The 16,798-nt window shown below is 40.9% G+C and overlaps 1 protein-coding gene and 5 non-coding genes across 6 annotated transcripts in view; all 6 read left to right on the forward strand.

Annotated features, from left to right (window-relative positions):
* Window positions 1–16,111, forward strand: part of GNL3 (G protein nucleolar 3) — a 20,639-nt gene extending 4,528 nt beyond the window's left edge. Inside the window, exons 3-15 of the mRNA XM_032805807.2 lie at window positions 706–843; window positions 2,405–2,518; window positions 2,911–2,994; window positions 4,687–4,822; window positions 5,322–5,425; window positions 6,666–6,804; window positions 7,406–7,493; window positions 8,928–9,105; window positions 9,946–10,088; window positions 12,428–12,564; window positions 13,673–13,860; window positions 15,543–15,624; window positions 15,726–16,111. Coding sequence (XP_032661698.1) covers window positions 706–843; window positions 2,405–2,518; window positions 2,911–2,994; window positions 4,687–4,822; window positions 5,322–5,425; window positions 6,666–6,804; window positions 7,406–7,493; window positions 8,928–9,105; window positions 9,946–10,088; window positions 12,428–12,564; window positions 13,673–13,860; window positions 15,543–15,624; window positions 15,726–15,811 — 1,617 coding nt within the window. The 3' untranslated portion in view covers window positions 15,812–16,111. The remainder of the gene's footprint in view (window positions 1–705; window positions 844–2,404; window positions 2,519–2,910; window positions 2,995–4,686; window positions 4,823–5,321; window positions 5,426–6,665; window positions 6,805–7,405; window positions 7,494–8,927; window positions 9,106–9,945; window positions 10,089–12,427; window positions 12,565–13,672; window positions 13,861–15,542; window positions 15,625–15,725) is intronic.
* On the forward strand, window positions 4,886–4,957 carry LOC116839726 (small nucleolar RNA SNORD19). Its single transcript, XR_004377224.1, has one exon. It is a non-coding gene; the product is annotated as a small nucleolar RNA SNORD19 (small nucleolar RNA).
* On the forward strand, window positions 5,475–5,556 carry LOC116839722 (small nucleolar RNA SNORD19B). Its single transcript, XR_004377221.1, has one exon. It is a non-coding gene; the product is annotated as a small nucleolar RNA SNORD19B (small nucleolar RNA).
* Window positions 7,232–7,305, forward strand: LOC116839725 (small nucleolar RNA SNORD19). Its single transcript, XR_004377223.1, has one exon. It is a non-coding gene; the product is annotated as a small nucleolar RNA SNORD19 (small nucleolar RNA).
* Window positions 8,765–8,843, forward strand: LOC116839721 (small nucleolar RNA SNORD69). Its single transcript, XR_004377220.1, has one exon. It is a non-coding gene; the product is annotated as a small nucleolar RNA SNORD69 (small nucleolar RNA).
* On the forward strand, window positions 9,483–9,556 carry LOC116839727 (small nucleolar RNA SNORD19). Its single transcript, XR_004377225.1, has one exon. It is a non-coding gene; the product is annotated as a small nucleolar RNA SNORD19 (small nucleolar RNA).
* Window positions 16,112–16,798: the final 687 nt, after the last annotated feature.

A 16,798-nucleotide genomic window follows, 5' to 3' on the forward strand; every position in this document is an offset into this window, starting at 1 on the left:
TTTGAGTTCAGTTATGTAACAACAAACAAAAACTCTACATTTCTAATTTTAACTTCCATGATAAAGAGATTGCACTACAGTACTTGTCCTAGGTGAACTGAAAAATACTATTTCTTTTGTTTTTTACAGTGCAAATATTTGTAATAAAAAATAAAGTGAGCCCTGTACCCTTGTATTGTGACTGAAATTAATATATTTGAAATGTAGAAAACATCCAAAAATATTTTTTAAAATGGTATTCTATTATCATTTAACAGTGCGATTAATTTTTTAATCTCTTGACAGCCCTAGTAAAAATAGTTTTCTTTTTTAATGCCAAATACTTTTAAACAGAAAACCAACCAACTGCTTTGAAGTAATACAAAAACTAGGCAATACAGAACTTATTGTGAGTGGACATAGGGTTCAGCTGCAATGGGAAGTTGCTTTTAAATGTAGGGAACAAATCTACATTGTCAGATAGATGACATAATAACTTAAGTCTTTGAATATTTAATTTTTGCAGTATTCAGGGACTGCTTATTTAAGCACAGCTACCTGCTGATTCAGTCTGTAATTGATTCAGTCTGTAATTGAAAGCCCTTCACTCCAAACACAGAAAAAACTTTATAGACATAAATATGAAGGAAGGAAGAAGTGTGATAGTCTCTTTATCAAACTGGATTTGTGACTCCAATACCAGATTTTGTTCTTTCTTGCCCATAGATTCGGGAACACAGCAGAAAACTCAGGAAAGAAGCCAAGAAACGTGGGCACAAAAAGCCCAAGAAAGATCCAGGAATTCCCAATGCTGCGCCTTTTAAAGAAGAGGTTCTTCGTGAAGCGGAGCAAAGGAAGCAAAGGGTAAAATACAGCTTGTAATAGAATGAAGATGTTATGTGCATATCCCCACTTCGCTGGCCGAGCCCCACTGCCGCAGCCCCGGGATAGCAGCAGCAGGGCTCTAGCGGTGATTTAAAGAGCCCTGGGCTCTGGCCGCTGTGAGGAGCCTGGGCCCTTTAAATCACCAGCCGAACCCTGCTGCCGCAGCCCTGGGGTAGTGGCAGCAGGACTCCAGTGGTGATTTAAAGAGCCTCGGGCCTTTTAAAGCGCCGCCCAGGCCCTGCTGCCGCAGCCCTGGGGTAGCGGCAGCAGCGCTCCAGTGATGATTTAAAGAGCCCTGGGCTCCCTGCAGCAGCTGGAGCCCCGGGCCTTTTAAAGCGCCGCCCGAGCCCTGCCGCCAGAGCCCCGGGGTTACTGCACTATATGCAAACCTGTGTTATATCGGGTCGTGTTATATCAGGGTAGAGGTGTACTTAAATTATGTGGAGGAGGGGGAAAAGGTCTCGCCAGTTTGACACTTGTATGATATCCTCTGTATAGGCACCAAAATATTTGTGGGCAACATTAACACTATTTGCTAATGTGACTACTCTGCCACAGAAGGACCATCTCTGACATCGTTTTGAAGGTGTCTGGAGTGCCGATGAGAAGCGCAGTTGGGAAAGTAACTGAAATACTTCCCGGATGGATTATATTTTGAAAATGGACAGCCTACCCTAAATTCTCAATTACTGAGGGACAGTCTTCACTCTTTGATATATTTCTTTCCACAGCCAACTCGCTGTATAACTTTTTATGCGTGATGTACCCGAATACTTAATGCTAATATCTAAACTGTATTGTTAAATTTATTCACATAAATTTGGGTTATTGCTGATTAAGTACTGTATGTTTCTTATGACTTTTAAAACAAACATTGTATTTGTGGATAATCTAAGCACTATACCTAGATGTACGGACACTCTTTTCTTGCCTGTGTATAATTCTTTAAAATTAGCTTTAATATACTTTTTATTTCTGTCTGTCTTGGCACCGAAGTATCTGAGTGCCTCCAAAAGATTAATTGGCAGTAATAATGTATCGCCATTTCCATCAGGTAAAAGCAGGAGAAGAAATAAGCTCACACCAGCCAACCAGTTCTTTAAGCTCCCGCCCTTGATTTCTTAATAGTTCCAGACCAGTATCGGAGACGCATACACCAAGACTGAAAAGACCATGGAGACTGAATATCCCTTTTCCTTCAACGCGACCACTCTTGGTCAAAATTAAGACCTAAACCATACTCTTGAATGAAATCCTGGTCCCACTGATATTTTGCCATTGAATTCACTGCAGCCAGGATTTCGCTTCTTATATGGATAGATGACTTAGCTTTCTAGGGCTCTCAACCTGGCACCCTTCACTAACACTAAAACTCATGCAAAATATTCAAAGAATAATCCTAGGTGGTAATGTGTAGCACTTTTAAAGCATTGCTCTTCATCTTCAAAGCACTTTACAAACAATCCTGATTGTAAGTGGGGAGGAATAATACTCTTTAACTTATGAAATGTTGTTCTCTGTCTTGTTTTCTTGCAATTAGCTTGAAGAACTAAAACAAAAGCAGAAACTTGCTAGGCAGAAAGACCTTGAAAAGAAAAGAAAGCTACAGGCTAAAAAGAATGCTACCGAAGCAAATAAACATCCAGAGGAGAAGGTATGTATGTGTAGTATCATTCTTTTTTCAAAGAGGCTAGTTCACTTGCAGCACAAGAGAGAAACTTTCCATCCTCTCATAAGGCCTAATCCAGCAGCCTTTGAAGTCTATGGCAGAACTCCCATTGCCTTCAGGTTGGACCAACAGAAAAGACTTGGTGTAGTGATAGAACTAGTGAGAACATGGAAGTTATGCATGCCTTTTAATCAAAGTATATATAGGGGTGTCAGGTTTACTGCTAATGTCAAGTAACATGTATTCCCTGATTGTTGCTTTTTCATGCTATCAGAAATATTGCAGTTCTAGTTGCTATTACCTTCTGTTGTGTAAAGACAATATTTTAATTTGTGGCTTCAGATTCTCTTATCTCCTCCCATCCTCTTTTCATTCAGGAATCAACCATGAAACTAAAAGCAAAATCTAACACACTGCTGGATAAAAATTCAAAGAAGTCATTTTGTAGAGAACTTAAAAAGGTAGGCACCTTTAATTATTACTTTCTATATTTTCATCAGCATCCAAAAAAATTAATTTAATACTTTCCTTTTCAGTTAAGAGGTTTATATATTATGGACTTTGTTAGAAAACAGTACACTTTTAGGGTCTCAGTGTTGTAAAGGTGCTGAGCACTCTCAACTCCCACTTGTGGGCATTCAGCACTTTTGAGCACTATCCCTCTCGGGCTGAAGTCAAGGAGCATTTTACCAAAGTACTTCAGGATCAGGTTATTTATCATTAAACTCTCATTCCCAATTAACTAACATCTGCCTGCTTAAAGAAAAAGATGAAGGGGCTTCACTTTTCTGTCCTGCAAGACAGAGGCCTACCATATCCTTGTATTGTTACACTGCTTTTGCAATGATAGGTTGATACTGACCCAAATGTTAGAACTGACTGAGAAATCCAATGGGCTGCTGCCAATAGGATGAAAAAAAATGAAAATTCTTCGATATTTTGGTTTGCTATAAAACCCTTTTATCATTTGAGATCACAACAACAAAGATTTCCACACACACTCTTCATGATTGCCTGGTAGACCTTATTAAAAATTGAATAAAGCAAGTTTGATCAGTGCAGAAAATTGATCTGTTCTTGATTAACTGCTTTTGTCTCCATTACTATAGAGCGAAAGAAAAATCACTCTGAAAACTCTGCCTTACAAGTAATACAGATTATATCATTGAAAAATTCTTTTATTTTTTTTTGTACAAAACCTTGTGTATAGCCTGTTTTACAATTTTTTCCTTCTAAAGCAAGTCCGTTTTCCCTGTGTGTGTGGGTCTTTCATACAGGAGAGAGACACTTTAAAAATGGGAAAATGCAATTGTAAAATGACAAAATTGGTAGAGGACTCAGGCCTTGTCTACATTATAAAGTTTTGCTCCAGTGTTCCTAGTGCAGGGCAGAACTGGAGCATTCCATGCTAATTATTTGCTCTTTGCTCACCAAAGGGAGCTGCATGCTCAGCTCTCAGATACTTCCCAGAGCTTTGAAAGCGGAGGGGTGCATGCCAGTGCAGGGCAGCAGAGATCAAAACAGTGAGCAGAGTGGTCAGGATAGGCATTGTGGGATACCGGTGGAAGCCAGTTCTGAGGACAAAACAAACAGTGTCTACATTGATGCTCTGTCGCGTTAACTTTACCGCAAAAAGCTTTATGCCTCTCGTTGAGGTGGTTTTATTTTGTCGGCAAAACTTTGTAGTGTAGACAAGGCCTCAGACAAGTTGAAACTACTTTTAAATAATTCTGGAATTAACTCAATTTCAAGCTAATTGTGTCCTTTAATTATTGAAACCTTGTTAGAACAGGCATCATTGCTCACTTTTAACTGAAGGAGATTTGTTGGATTTAAAGATGACAAACTATCTTAACCTTGACACCCAGACTTCTGCATTGTATGTTCTGTGTGATGGTGAGTGTGTCTTCCTTGTACAATGCTAAGAGTTAAGGAGTCAAACAGTAACTAAATTTGTTTTCCTGTGTTGTCTTAAAATAAACTGCAAAAATGTAAGTTGACTTTTTATATAATGGAAAGCTCAATTACAGGTCATTCTTTCATTACAATGAAATTTTCATTTTAGAGAACAGTACTGATGATTTCAGAGATGTTCCCTGTAATGCTGTTTCTAATCTTGTGGATGAGAATGTGTTTTCTCTATTCTACTTCAGGTGATTGAGGCTTCAGATATAGTCCTGCAGGTCTTAGATGCCAGAGATCCCCTGGGCTGTCGGTGCTCCCAGGTGGAGCAAATCATTACTCAGTCTGGAGGAAACAAAAAGCTACTATTGGTGTTAAACAAAATCGGTAAGTGAAACGGTCTGTTTTGTACAGATGTTTAGTCATTCATAGGATTCTGTGTTAGTATATGAGCTATGAGGAAGATACCAATGTAGTCTGAGATAGTACTGATGACTAAGATCCAACTCTGAGCTCGCTGTCTTGTTCAAGGAATTACACTTTCCCATTTTTATGTTTTCTCACCTCTTGCTGTGTGACAAGATCCACACAAACAGGTCAAACTGACTATTGAACATTATTTATTTATTTTAATGGTGCAACTGTTTGCTTAAGAGCAAAAAAGATTCAATGTTAAGGACAGAGTAGCCTTCTCAGAGGTGACTGGGTAATCTCACCTACTATACCACCTACTGTGTGGAGCAAAAGCTCCTAAAACTATACATGATATTAAAAAATGAATCTAATGGCTGAAAACAGAAAGCAATTCTTTAGATCCCAGGCCTAATAAATTCCGTACAGTGACACTTGGAGTTCATTAGAGTGAAAGGTCTGTATTCCTTTCCAGATCTGGTACCAAGGGAGAACTTGGAGAAATGGTTACATTATTTGAAGAATGAGTTTCCAACAGTCGCTTTTAAATCCTCAGTGCAGCTGAAGGACAGAAGTGTGGTAAGAGTACTGCTGTCTCTCTTGTGTAAGACAGAATCATATGTGTGTCACTGGGTTGAAACATGATGAAAAGCAAGGACTCTTGACAGGAAGATGAAGATTGCAAGATCCAACTCTGATTTCTCCCAGTTAAAATACAAAGTTTTACTGGTGTGTGTGTGTGTGTTGGTTATGGCCAACTGGCTGTGCTCCTGCAACTGATTCTTCTGGCGTGGTGGGACAGTGATGAGCAGTCTTAGGATGTTTCTGCTTGGGGTGGGGAAACTTCACAGTTGTTGGTGAATTCTTGCTTCAGTAATGTACACTACTAATTATGACTGGAAAATTGCATTGAGGCAAGGCAACAAGCGAAGGATTTGTACTGAAAGATGCACAAAATGGAATCAGCACTGAATGAATGAGGAAGTCCTGAAATCTAAGGTCTTGTCTGCAGGAGACCATTGCACTGGTTTAAATTTAATCTGTTTTTAAAGCAATTTAATTAAACTGGTTTAAGCCTCTGAGTGAACACTTATTTCCATCCCAAGCTTGTACATTACTAAGAGTGGTATTTGGAATTTTTTCACGAAGAGTTGGGGTAATAGAGAAGTGGCGTCCCACTGCCCGTCTCCCACTGGAGCATGATAATACATATCTTTTGATTCTTGCATGCATATTTTAAGACCCTAATAATATTCATGTAACACTGTTTTCATCAGTGAGACTTAAAGTGCTTTGCAAACACATGCTAATCTTCACTGTGCCACAGTGAAATAGATAAGCATCATCTGCATGTTGAAAGTGCAGAAACTCAGGCACAGAGATTGTGGAGCCCTTAGATTAATAAACAATTGTTCATGCAAGTAGTCCCATTTGAAATCAGTGGGATTACTTGAATGAATGCTCAGCAAAGTGAGTAAGGGCTCCTCCCCATTCTGGCTTTATGTGACTTTCCCAAGGTCCAACAGTGATACTTCAGCACAGCCGGGAATGGAAGCACAAGTCCCATTAGTCAATTCACATTGCTAGATGCATGGTCTCCTTAACATTTTGAAGGACTGCCTTCCTTACTGCCAGTCAATTCAGCTGCACTTTAATTGGTATCTCAAGTCCCTTCCTTCTGGTTGGAAGAAAGATGCTGTAAAGGCCATCCAAAAGAGGTATATTGGAGTAGAATGTACACTTTGGATTCATGTTTAACATCCCAAACACATACAGTTAAAATGGGGCCGTCCTATGTTTTTATTTTTGAATTTTATAGCAGGACAAGCAGCTCAGAAAGAAGCGAGCTCACATTGACTTGTCAAGAGGCAGCATGTGTTTTGGAAGTGAGTGTCTTTTGAAGCTTCTTCGAGAGCACTGCAAGACTCAAGACAAAGCCATTCAAGTTGGGGTGATAGGTAAGGTGTATTTCTTTTCCTTACAAAGAAACTACAGTATTATAGAAGCTGGGTGATACAACACAATCAGTAGGTGCTATCTCACATCTCAGGCTTTGAAATACTTTGTAGCCTTTTACTGAACATTCTTAGGTTTGACGTGGGACTTAGCTACCCAGTGATGCCTCTTGCACTTCCTACCCATCAGAGGTAGCTCTCATATGTGTGTCTAACATTGGTGACCAACTGATGATTGAATTTGCGACCAGTCTGGCTATGGGAAGCACAAAAAAATCTGATGCTAGTTAATTTACCAGATTGAATGCTAACCAGTCATGTAGCTCTTCTCAACCAGCACTGCCTCTTTTTACACTTGATGGATCCTTGCTGTGATTTTTAATTTAATTGACGTCACTTTTCTTGTCCTTTTTACTACTAGAGTGAGAGTGAGAAATGAGGATATATACTCTGTCTGACTGTTACAGTGAAGACTTCAGATCCAACTCTGATCTCACTCTGACTACATGTATTAAAGCCAGTAGTTCTGATCTAATTTAGTAGGGTTTCTTGTTTAACTAATTAGGGTATTTTTACCATTCGTTTGTGTGTTTCTTCACATTAGGCTTCCCTAATGTGGGGAAGAGCAGTATAATCAATAGTCTGAAGGAGATGCGTGTCTGTAATGTGGGGCCAGTCAGAGGCGTTACCAAGTAAGTTTAATTTGATGAAACCATTGGTTTTGTAGTTATATTCTGATTATGTACATTTTCTAGCTGTTTCAATTGGCTACAGCATTCTCCACTGCCTGTTCTGATCAGTCATTGTAACTGAGCACCGCTCCCTAAACGGCTGCTGCATTTCAGTGGTGGACAGAGTATGCCCCATATGTAGCTTTTAAAGTGCAGTAGGATCTCTGTGTGAAAAGGTTAGCTCACTTCTTGATGCCTCCTCGTGGCTGGGCATGGTATAGCAACTCTGTCCCTTAGGGTAGGCTGCCTCTGGCTGCTTTGCCTCCTAAGTGGCCTGTGCCTCTTCCTGTGATGTGGCCCTCTGACCAGGTCACTTTCAAGTCTCTCCCCCTTTTTTTGGGGGGTGTGGGGGTGTGTGTAAGTCCAGAAACAAAAAGCAAGGAGAATTAATACAAACAAACTGAATTAGTAACAGAGGAAGGAATGCCTCCCTCTCAGGGTGTATCAGGATCAGGCCCTCCCCTCAGAGATGTTCCTTCAGGCAGCGGCTGTCAGAACAGATACTGTCTTCCTTCAGCCCTGTCCTCAGGAGCTGAGAGTTGCAGCTCTGCTCTCTTCCCTGGTCTGCTCACAAGTGAGCTGTTCTGCTCCCTTTTAACTGCTCCTCTAGCCTGTGCATCTCTTGCAGGTGTGGCTGAGCCCAGAGCAACTCCTTAACCCCTTATTGCCCAGTGTGGAGTTTGTACACCCCATCACACTCAGGATGAAAGTCTAACATCTTTTATTTTCAGTTCTAGAATACTGTCAATTTTTGTATTAATTTTGAGATAAATGCCTTGTCTCTAGACACAGCCAGTGGTCATAAATCTGATTGAAGACGGGCTTGTCCAGTGACTGCTCTTGCAATGTATGAGTCCAAGGATAAGCTCTGATTTGCATAAAGAGCAGATTGCAGCCTTCAGATGATGCAGAGGCTACCAATATGTGATGCTTTGTTTCTGTCTGAGCAGCTAGACCTGTTACTTGTAGGCTCCTGCAGCCATACCTTTCATTAAAGATGAAGGCACCCATGGGGTGACATTTGGCACTTGGGGTGACATTTGGCCGGCAATACTGACCCATAGAGGGCCAGAAGTTTTATTGGGAAAGGTTAGACACTGTGCAGATTAAATAGATGCCCCACCCAGGTCACTCTCAATGAATCACTTGCACAGCCATGAATAGAACCTTGGGGTTTTAACACTTTGCTTCTTCCTCTAATCACAAAGCTACTTTGCTTCAGATTTCCACTGTATGTGAAGCACATGATGATGCATTGGAACTGACTTTGCATGAGGAGTTTGTATGCAATCCAACACTGAGCTTCATATTTTGCTAGTTCTCATCCTTTAGCAAATGCTTCGTGGTGGTGGATTTATGTTGACTTACTGACAGGATGCATTTGCTCTCTCAAAGGTGCATGCAGACAGTCCATATTGACAAACAGATCAAGATGATAGACAGCCCAAGCATCATTGCAGCCCCTTCCAACTCTGCTCTTGCTCTGGCTTTGAGGACCACCACAGATACTGAAGCATCAGGAAAATTATTAGATGCAGTAAATGCTATTCTGAAGCACTGCAGTAAACAGCAGGTAAGTTATTGCATGGCTCCAGTACCTTTCTTATCTCATCCTGATGCATCTAGGTCCTGCATACCTTTATTGCTCCAACAAAAGGTGATCTTGCTTTCTGGCCTGCAAGGTTAGCTTTTGTAAAGGGATAGCATGCTATCTACTGCAAGTTGAATGCATGAGGTCCCTCAGATGGGAAGCTTCATTGACACAGAGAACCAACTTACTGGTGCTATATCTATCACATAAAATCTAATTCTTAATGTTGGCAGACAGATAAAATGTACCAGATCCTCTCAGCCAGTTGCCTCTTTCCCAGTGACTCTTCTGACAGTACATTTTTATAATTATTTTGATGAAATATAATTAACTTAGTCACATCGTTTTATTAGCAGAGTGAGAAATGAGGATACACTCAATGTCTTACTGTTACAGTGAAGACGTCAGATCCAACTCTGATCTCATTCTGAATGTTCAATGCTTTAAAGCGAATACTGATCTAATTCCCACTGAAGTCTACAGAGTTAGGTCTCTGTGGACTGCCATTGCTGTTTCACGGGAGAGGTGAGAAAACTATACATGGATAAATTGGAATAAGAACACAGATAGTAGTACCTGTCTGTGGCAGCTGCATTTGCTGATGGAATAGCTACTTTTGCTCTGTAATGTGTGATGTCAAAAGTAAAAGAAATAAAGGAGTTCCCCAACCATATCTCCTTACTTCTCTTTCTGTGCGCGCCTCCTCAGTAGGAACTAGTCTTAAAACAATTGGATTTGTACTTTCATTCCTAAAATCATGAGAGAACTAAATGGACCAGATTCTTAATGAACCGTTGTCCATGTTTTTTTTTATTATTTCAGATGATACTGTACTACAACATCCCAGACTTCAGAAACTCTGTGGAGTTTTTAACTTTACTTGCACAGAAAAGGGGAATGCTGAAAAAGGGAGGTGTCCCTGACACAGAGAGTGCAGCTAAATTACTACTTTATGACTGGACGGGGTAAGGATGTTTTGATTTTGTTTCAGTATATGAACCTCTTACCAACCAAACCCAGTCATTTTACAACAGTGTCACCAGAAGCTCCGGGTACTAACAAATGACAGGAGAGGTTTAGTTAAGTTGCTCTCTTCTTTCTGCTTCAGCATACTACACCAAAGGGGTCATTCGTTGAACTTGCTTGACAACAGAGCTACAGAATGGGAGGGAGAATGAGCTACTATTTAATTAATCTTTGGAACTTGCTTAAGAAAATGGAGTAAAGGTCCCTGTGTACACAGATCTGCAGCAAGTTTGCTGAACTCTGCCACAGCACAGCTCCAGCAGAGTTTTGCCATGGGAGTTTTGTTTTTCCTTTGAACCATTAAGTCAATCTTCCATAGGCATGTGATGACAACAGGGGGTGCTACTAACCCTGAAATGAATCTTTACTGACTCCCAGTGGAGCAGATTACTGTCGCGCCAGTGGAAAAGGTCTGCAGTAATTATCTGCAATACACAGCAGTTTATGGAGAAGGAATTACACAAGTGGTAAAGAGTTATATTAACTTCTGTGTTAGACATTAAGAGCTATACAATCCTCTTAATGAGTCTTTCACAAACATACACAAACAGACCTTGCGCTAGCTTCAAGCAGTTCCTGCTTGGAAAACAGAGAAGGTGGTTACCAATTTTATAGACTGCTGCTTCCCTCCTGGTCTGTTCTTCTCAGCCCACTGGTCTGCCTCAGATTCCCTCGAGGCAAGGCCTTGGTTGCCTTGAGACCCCTCTGGTTCACAGTCCTACTTGAGCCCACGGTGCAGAGTTTTGGCTACTCTTGTCTAGCAGTGTTGCTTCTTCAACAGGGCCAGTTCTAGGCACCAGTGCTCCAAGCATGTGCTTGGGGCACAAAAAGCCAGGAGCCGGCCCCAAGCGGAGATGAGCTGCAGCGGTGGGAAACACGGGGAGGGCCGCAGGAAGTAACCAGGGGAGGGGGGCAGAGGAACCATCCCTCTTCCCCCCCCCTCCAGCTCACCTTCGCTCCACTGCCACCTGCTCCCCCGAGCGCACTGCCGCTCTGCTGTTTCCCTTCTCCCTCCCAGGCTTGCCGTGTGCCAGGGAGGGGAGAGAAGTGGAGTGGCGGTGGAGTGCTCAGGGGAGCAAGCGAAGTGGAGGTGAGCTGCTGCAGTGGGGGGCGTGGGGAGCGCCACAGGAAGTAATGGGGGGGGCAGAGGAATCGCTCCTCCCCCAGCTCATCTCATCCCCCGAGTGTGCTGCTGCTCCACTGCTCCCTCCTCCCTCCCAGGCTTGCCCGGGAGGCAGGGGTAGGATGGGAAATATTGCATTCCTGGGGAGGAGGAGGGGCCAGGGATTTGGGGAAGGGGTTGGAATGGAGCGGAGTTGGGACAGGGAGGTGGGGGGAAATTTTTTTGCTTCAGGCGGCCAAAAACTTGGAGATGGCCCTGTTCTTCAAGCGTCGATTAAGGAATTCCAACCAACAGTAATTGACTTTGCTTGATTCTTATACTCTTTTTTTTTTTTTCCCCCTCAGAAAAGTCACATGTCTTAAAAGCATGGCCAGTAGGCGGGTAGTTGCTAATATTTACTTAATTAGTGTTTATAGAAGGGGCTGGAGGACAGGGAGGTAGTACCGAAGGAAGATCGCCCCACATTTACTCACTCATCAGTCATTCACTCTGGCTCTGCGTGATGTCCTTGCTGTAAGGTCACTATAACCAGGTCAACCTGTGCTCCATGCTGGAACTCTGTACATGTGATATTTACTTTTGCATGGGCCCAGATTTGCCAACCAATAGGTTCAATATAATCCGTACATGCAGACTTTGCCAGTCCTTTATCAAATTTGCTTCTGCTTAAAGGGGAACTGCTCCCAGGATCCTCTGCAGCCATTCAGCCATGTTTGTCATGTTATGCTCACATTCATTCAGTATGGCCACACCAATTTAGCACCATCCCAACAGCATGGATGCACCATTTGGTCTGTTTAGATTTATAGCGGTTCCCATATTTCTTAGAGTTCAGCTAAATAATAGTGTTGAGATTTTATAGCTAGTGGGCTGATGTGGTCTGTACTGACAGGAAAAAAGGTGTAATTCCTCTTTCCCCCTCTAGAGAATGCCAAGAACGTAATATTGATATAAAATATGCAAGACAGATTATATAGTCAGAATTTTTCTGATGAAGTTTGGAAAAATTACAAGTCTTATGTTGAGATATGTGAGAAGAGACATCGCTTCTTGGGTTGTATTTTTTTTTAAACACTGGGGTGCCTTTAAGCATGTTGCTGGTTTTAGTTAGTGTGTTGTCAAATCCATTTTAATTCCAGTATTTTCTTTGCCCAGTGCCAAAGTTAGTTACCATTCATTGCTTCCTGCATCACGGAGTCTGTCACCATACCTCACCAAGGAGGTGGTAGCGGAAATGCAGCAGGGTTTTAACTTAGAGGAGCTGGCAAAGGATAACATGAACACTATTAAAGGTGAGACTCATCTTTGTAATGCACTACCACAGTTATGGTGGGTATGTTTTTAGCACACAGCTCTCAAATAAGAGCCCTATTTTAGAGACACATGATGTAGCTGTAACCTGTATTACATAGTTATTACTTAGTTGGCTAGTCCTTTGTTTCCACTAATCTGCATGAACCTTTTTTTAGTGCTTGAATCCTCCTGTTCTTCCCTTCAAATTCCTTATTTTGCCAAGTCATACGCTGAAATCTAAAGCTTTCACTACATAGCTGCCTTTTCTGTGGTACTATGGGAAAAGTTGCTTCCATGAACACTTCCTCCTCGCTGACACTGTTTCTTTATGGACTTTTTTTTTAAGGGGGTGGTGGTATGTGGCTATCTTTGCTTGGCCCTGACCTGAAAGACATAAACACCTTGTGAGTCCTTTGTATTCTCTGAAACTTCATTTTGGGGCCCCCTTTATAAGCCTTACGGGCATGCAGTCCCCTCTTTGGGGCAGCTTCCAGAATTCATGTTCCTGTAAGAGTGAAATAGCTGTGTGGTTTGCACCTCCTCTTCAAGTCTGTCCATGTCTAACAATAAATGTATATAACAACTTGATGCTTCAGATTAAGATTGGGATGCATCCCCTTCACTGTAAAATTCTAGGGTCCGTGCTGCTGCCAGTTTTAATCAGCATGTTAAAGTTACTAAACATTTTGAGTAAGGCTGACCTAGTGGCTAGAGTACAAGACATGGAATGAAATTTTTTCTCAACTATACAACTGATTCACTCCAGGTCACTGGATAAATCACTTAATCTGTCTGCTTGAATTTCTCCCATCTGGAAAAGGGGAGGAAACAGCATAAAGAAGCTATGTACGGTATTTTAACTAAGAATCTATTTGTATGGGCAGTTTGTCAGACTGCTGTATTGTTAACTGATTGGTGACCATGGGTGCATGTTAAGGTCAGTTCAGAACTTGGATCCTCACTGCCACACTTGAGTTTTATTTTCTTTCCTGCAGGCGATGGGAAGTTGATTCACCCTTTGGGAAATGGATACCAATATATATCTGTTCATTACATCTAGGTCCATCTGTTAACTTTATTAACAGAGGTGTCTAATATCTTTCACAGCTGTAAAACATCCCAATCTGGCAAGCAGTATCGTTTTCCAGTCTTCTGGCTTGACCAATGGGACCATAGAAGAGAATGAACTAACTGAGGGAACATCAGAACTGGAGAACATGGAAACAAGTGAAGAAGGGGAGGATTTAACTGAAGATGACCAGGACAGCGATGAGGAAGAGGAAGCTGTTGAAGAGGCAAGACATAGCTGATAAAAACCAATCAGTACCACAGCTTGTAAATGGAGAAGGGTATCCACTGTAGAGGTTGCAGGGGAAACCACCTAATCTCTCCCCTAGAGAGTCTGTTAGCCTGACTACAAAAAGGGGGGAAGGAGAGGTAGAGAACTTCATTGTTATGGTCAGGAAAGTGAGTGCCTGAGAACGGCACTATCCTACTCAAACTTTGTGCCTTGCATCTGAGTCCTGTCTTCATTTTACTGGGCTTTTTCTAAACCAGTTTTCTCCTTACATCTGCAGAGCTAACAGCTCTGGAAGAATGAGCTGGATTTTATTCTGGCTCATCCATCAACCAAATTGTTAATTAAGTGTCAGCTGTAGAATTCTCAGAAGCACATCATGGTGATGATGTAGGAGTCAGATAGAATCCACCTTGTCTTTCAGATCCTAGCATAAGTTTGTGGCAGTAGTGCTCAACTGAGTGAACTTGCTACAGAATCATTGAGCAACAAACTTAGAACTTCATAAACTTTATTTTTATAGTCACTTCTTAAAGCACTGAATGAACAAAAGCTACTCAAAATGAATATAAAATTCTTCATCTTCAACTAACTTCTAGCTCCACTCATCACTTGAGGAAATCAAAATGTTTTCTCTTAACCTTCTCTGGTAAAGTCTCCAAATTCTTTAACAACTCAGTTCTGCTTACACCGGGAGAATGAGTTTGGTGTGTTATCATCCCTGTGCCTTCCTGAAATACAGGTTTATGGCAGCTTATCTGGTTTTAAATTGAAGCTTGGCCAAGAAGTAGTGCAACCTATAGCAGCTTTGGTGTGTTAAACCTTCCCATGCTGATTAACAAAACCTGTTTTTTTCTTTAGTGCTCAAAATATATGAAATCTGACCATATTGCACTTCACAAACAATGGTTGAGCTGATGCGTTCCTAAAATAAAAACTGATATAGGTTGGTGTTTATAAAGTAGAGTGACTAGGCAACTCTTTAATAAGCTGGAAGCTGTAACTGGTTTACTATTTGTAGGAATTCATGATTTATGTAATTCTGGTGCAAATAGGTTTGATTTCCCAGCTCTGCTGTGCCAGTGTAGTAACCCCAGTAGAGAAGCAGTCACCTCCCATATGCTGTTGAATGTCTGACCATGTAACAGATGGAAAAAATCCTATTCATCATTTTGTTGAGAAAAAAGCTTACCTCTTTCCCTTACTCAGTTTTTAGTGGTAATTCCCACAGTGTGACTGAAGTGATCCTTGCCAAACTGTAATGTCTAATAATTCTGCATATGCTACTTGCCTACCATGAAGAATTTACATCTAAATGTTAAAAAAAAGCTGGGAGGGCGAAGGTGAAGCCCAGTATGACTGTAGCACAAGTCTTACTATTTGAGGATTTTTTCTTTTAAAGATTATCAGTGCCTTTGCAGTAATGGAGCTGGAATGGTTAAAGCACCACATGGTTTCGCTGAATGCTCTACATAAAAATATTTAAACATTTAATAAAACTCTTTGAAATGGTAATGTGAATTGGAATCCGTACACCTGCTGATCAGTCACTGAAACTATGTAAGGAGCACCAGTTCTGTAGGAATGGTAGATCTGTTACAGGAGTCTCCCCTGTAAAGGGAAGTTTATTCCTACTGCTGACTGAAAAAAACAGCAATAATATCTGTAAATTTGTTTTAGGAAAGTGATGTTCAGACAAGCAACAAAACAAACCCCGCAAAACTCAGCATGGAGGATGGAAGCTCAGAAAAGCAAACAGCAGGTATGTATTTAAAGCCAGTGACTTAAGTAATAAATACATCATTCTCTGTAACAGTATCAACCTAGTATTGATTTCAGTCTAACAGATTCTCTCTTCTGAAGGTGAACAGTCCCATACTTTATCGTTCAACTTGGATGAGACAACTGATCAGGATGATGCTTATGATTTTAATACAGATTATGTGTAAAGACAGAAAAACATACACTCAAAGGCCTAATTTTGAGAAGGGCATTGCTAACTTTCTAAGTAGCTATAAAGCACTCTCTTCTTTGGCCTCTTTCAGTCCTATGGACCTTGCTTGCAAGAGGCTGCTGCAAAGACCCGATATCTCTGACGTGAAATATTATATAGAATGCAACTTACACATGATTTTCAAACTTAATGTTTTGTTTTGTAGAACTGTGTATACTTCAGTTTTGTAAATGTTGTAGTTCTCTAAACTAAACTTCTGTAATAAGATTTTATTAAATGAATCTTAAGGATTAAATAGCCTCTGAGTCTTATATGTACTGTAGGAAAAAGATGTTTCAGAAGAAGTCACTCACTACTGTTTTCCATTTTGTAACTATAAGATAAACATTAAAGTTGACACAGTATAAACTATGAAATTGCAGATATTATTTTCACCCTCACTCCATTCAGATCACAAATACCTACACTAGGAAGAATCTAATCCTTAGCAAAAGGTATCAAAGCTCTTTCAACCAAGGCAACTTCACAGTACAAAGTTAAACAGTAATTACTATCAAATTAACCCACAGAATTTAGTCTTGACTACATAAAAACCTTTCTACACTTAAAAAAAAAAAGTCAAGCTAACTATAAGAATCCCTATTCACTGCACACAGAAAATCTGTCATGTGCATGTTTAATACCTTCAGCTTGGTGCAAACTTGAAAGGTGATAAAATGTATATTCTGCCTTATATGACAAGAGGTAAATACCTCCTGCAACCCGCCTATTGCTAAAGAAGAAGAAACCATTTGCTGCAGAAACAGATCACAATAATTTAAGGAATGCTAAAAATTGACATTCAATGTGTAACCTCTTGAATTACACTTACCAGCTGGGAGAAAAGGAGATGCATGTGCAAAACAGCTATGCTAGGACTCTAGCTGATTGGCTCTGCTTAATTTAAAGGGCCAGGCTCAGAAAGGCATGCTGTGATATTTCC

The sequence above is a fragment of the Chelonoidis abingdonii genome, chromosome 16 (assembly GCF_003597395.2).
Source record: "Chelonoidis abingdonii isolate Lonesome George chromosome 16, CheloAbing_2.0, whole genome shotgun sequence".
In the NCBI taxonomy this organism is placed as follows: domain Eukaryota; kingdom Metazoa; phylum Chordata; order Testudines; family Testudinidae; genus Chelonoidis; species Chelonoidis abingdonii.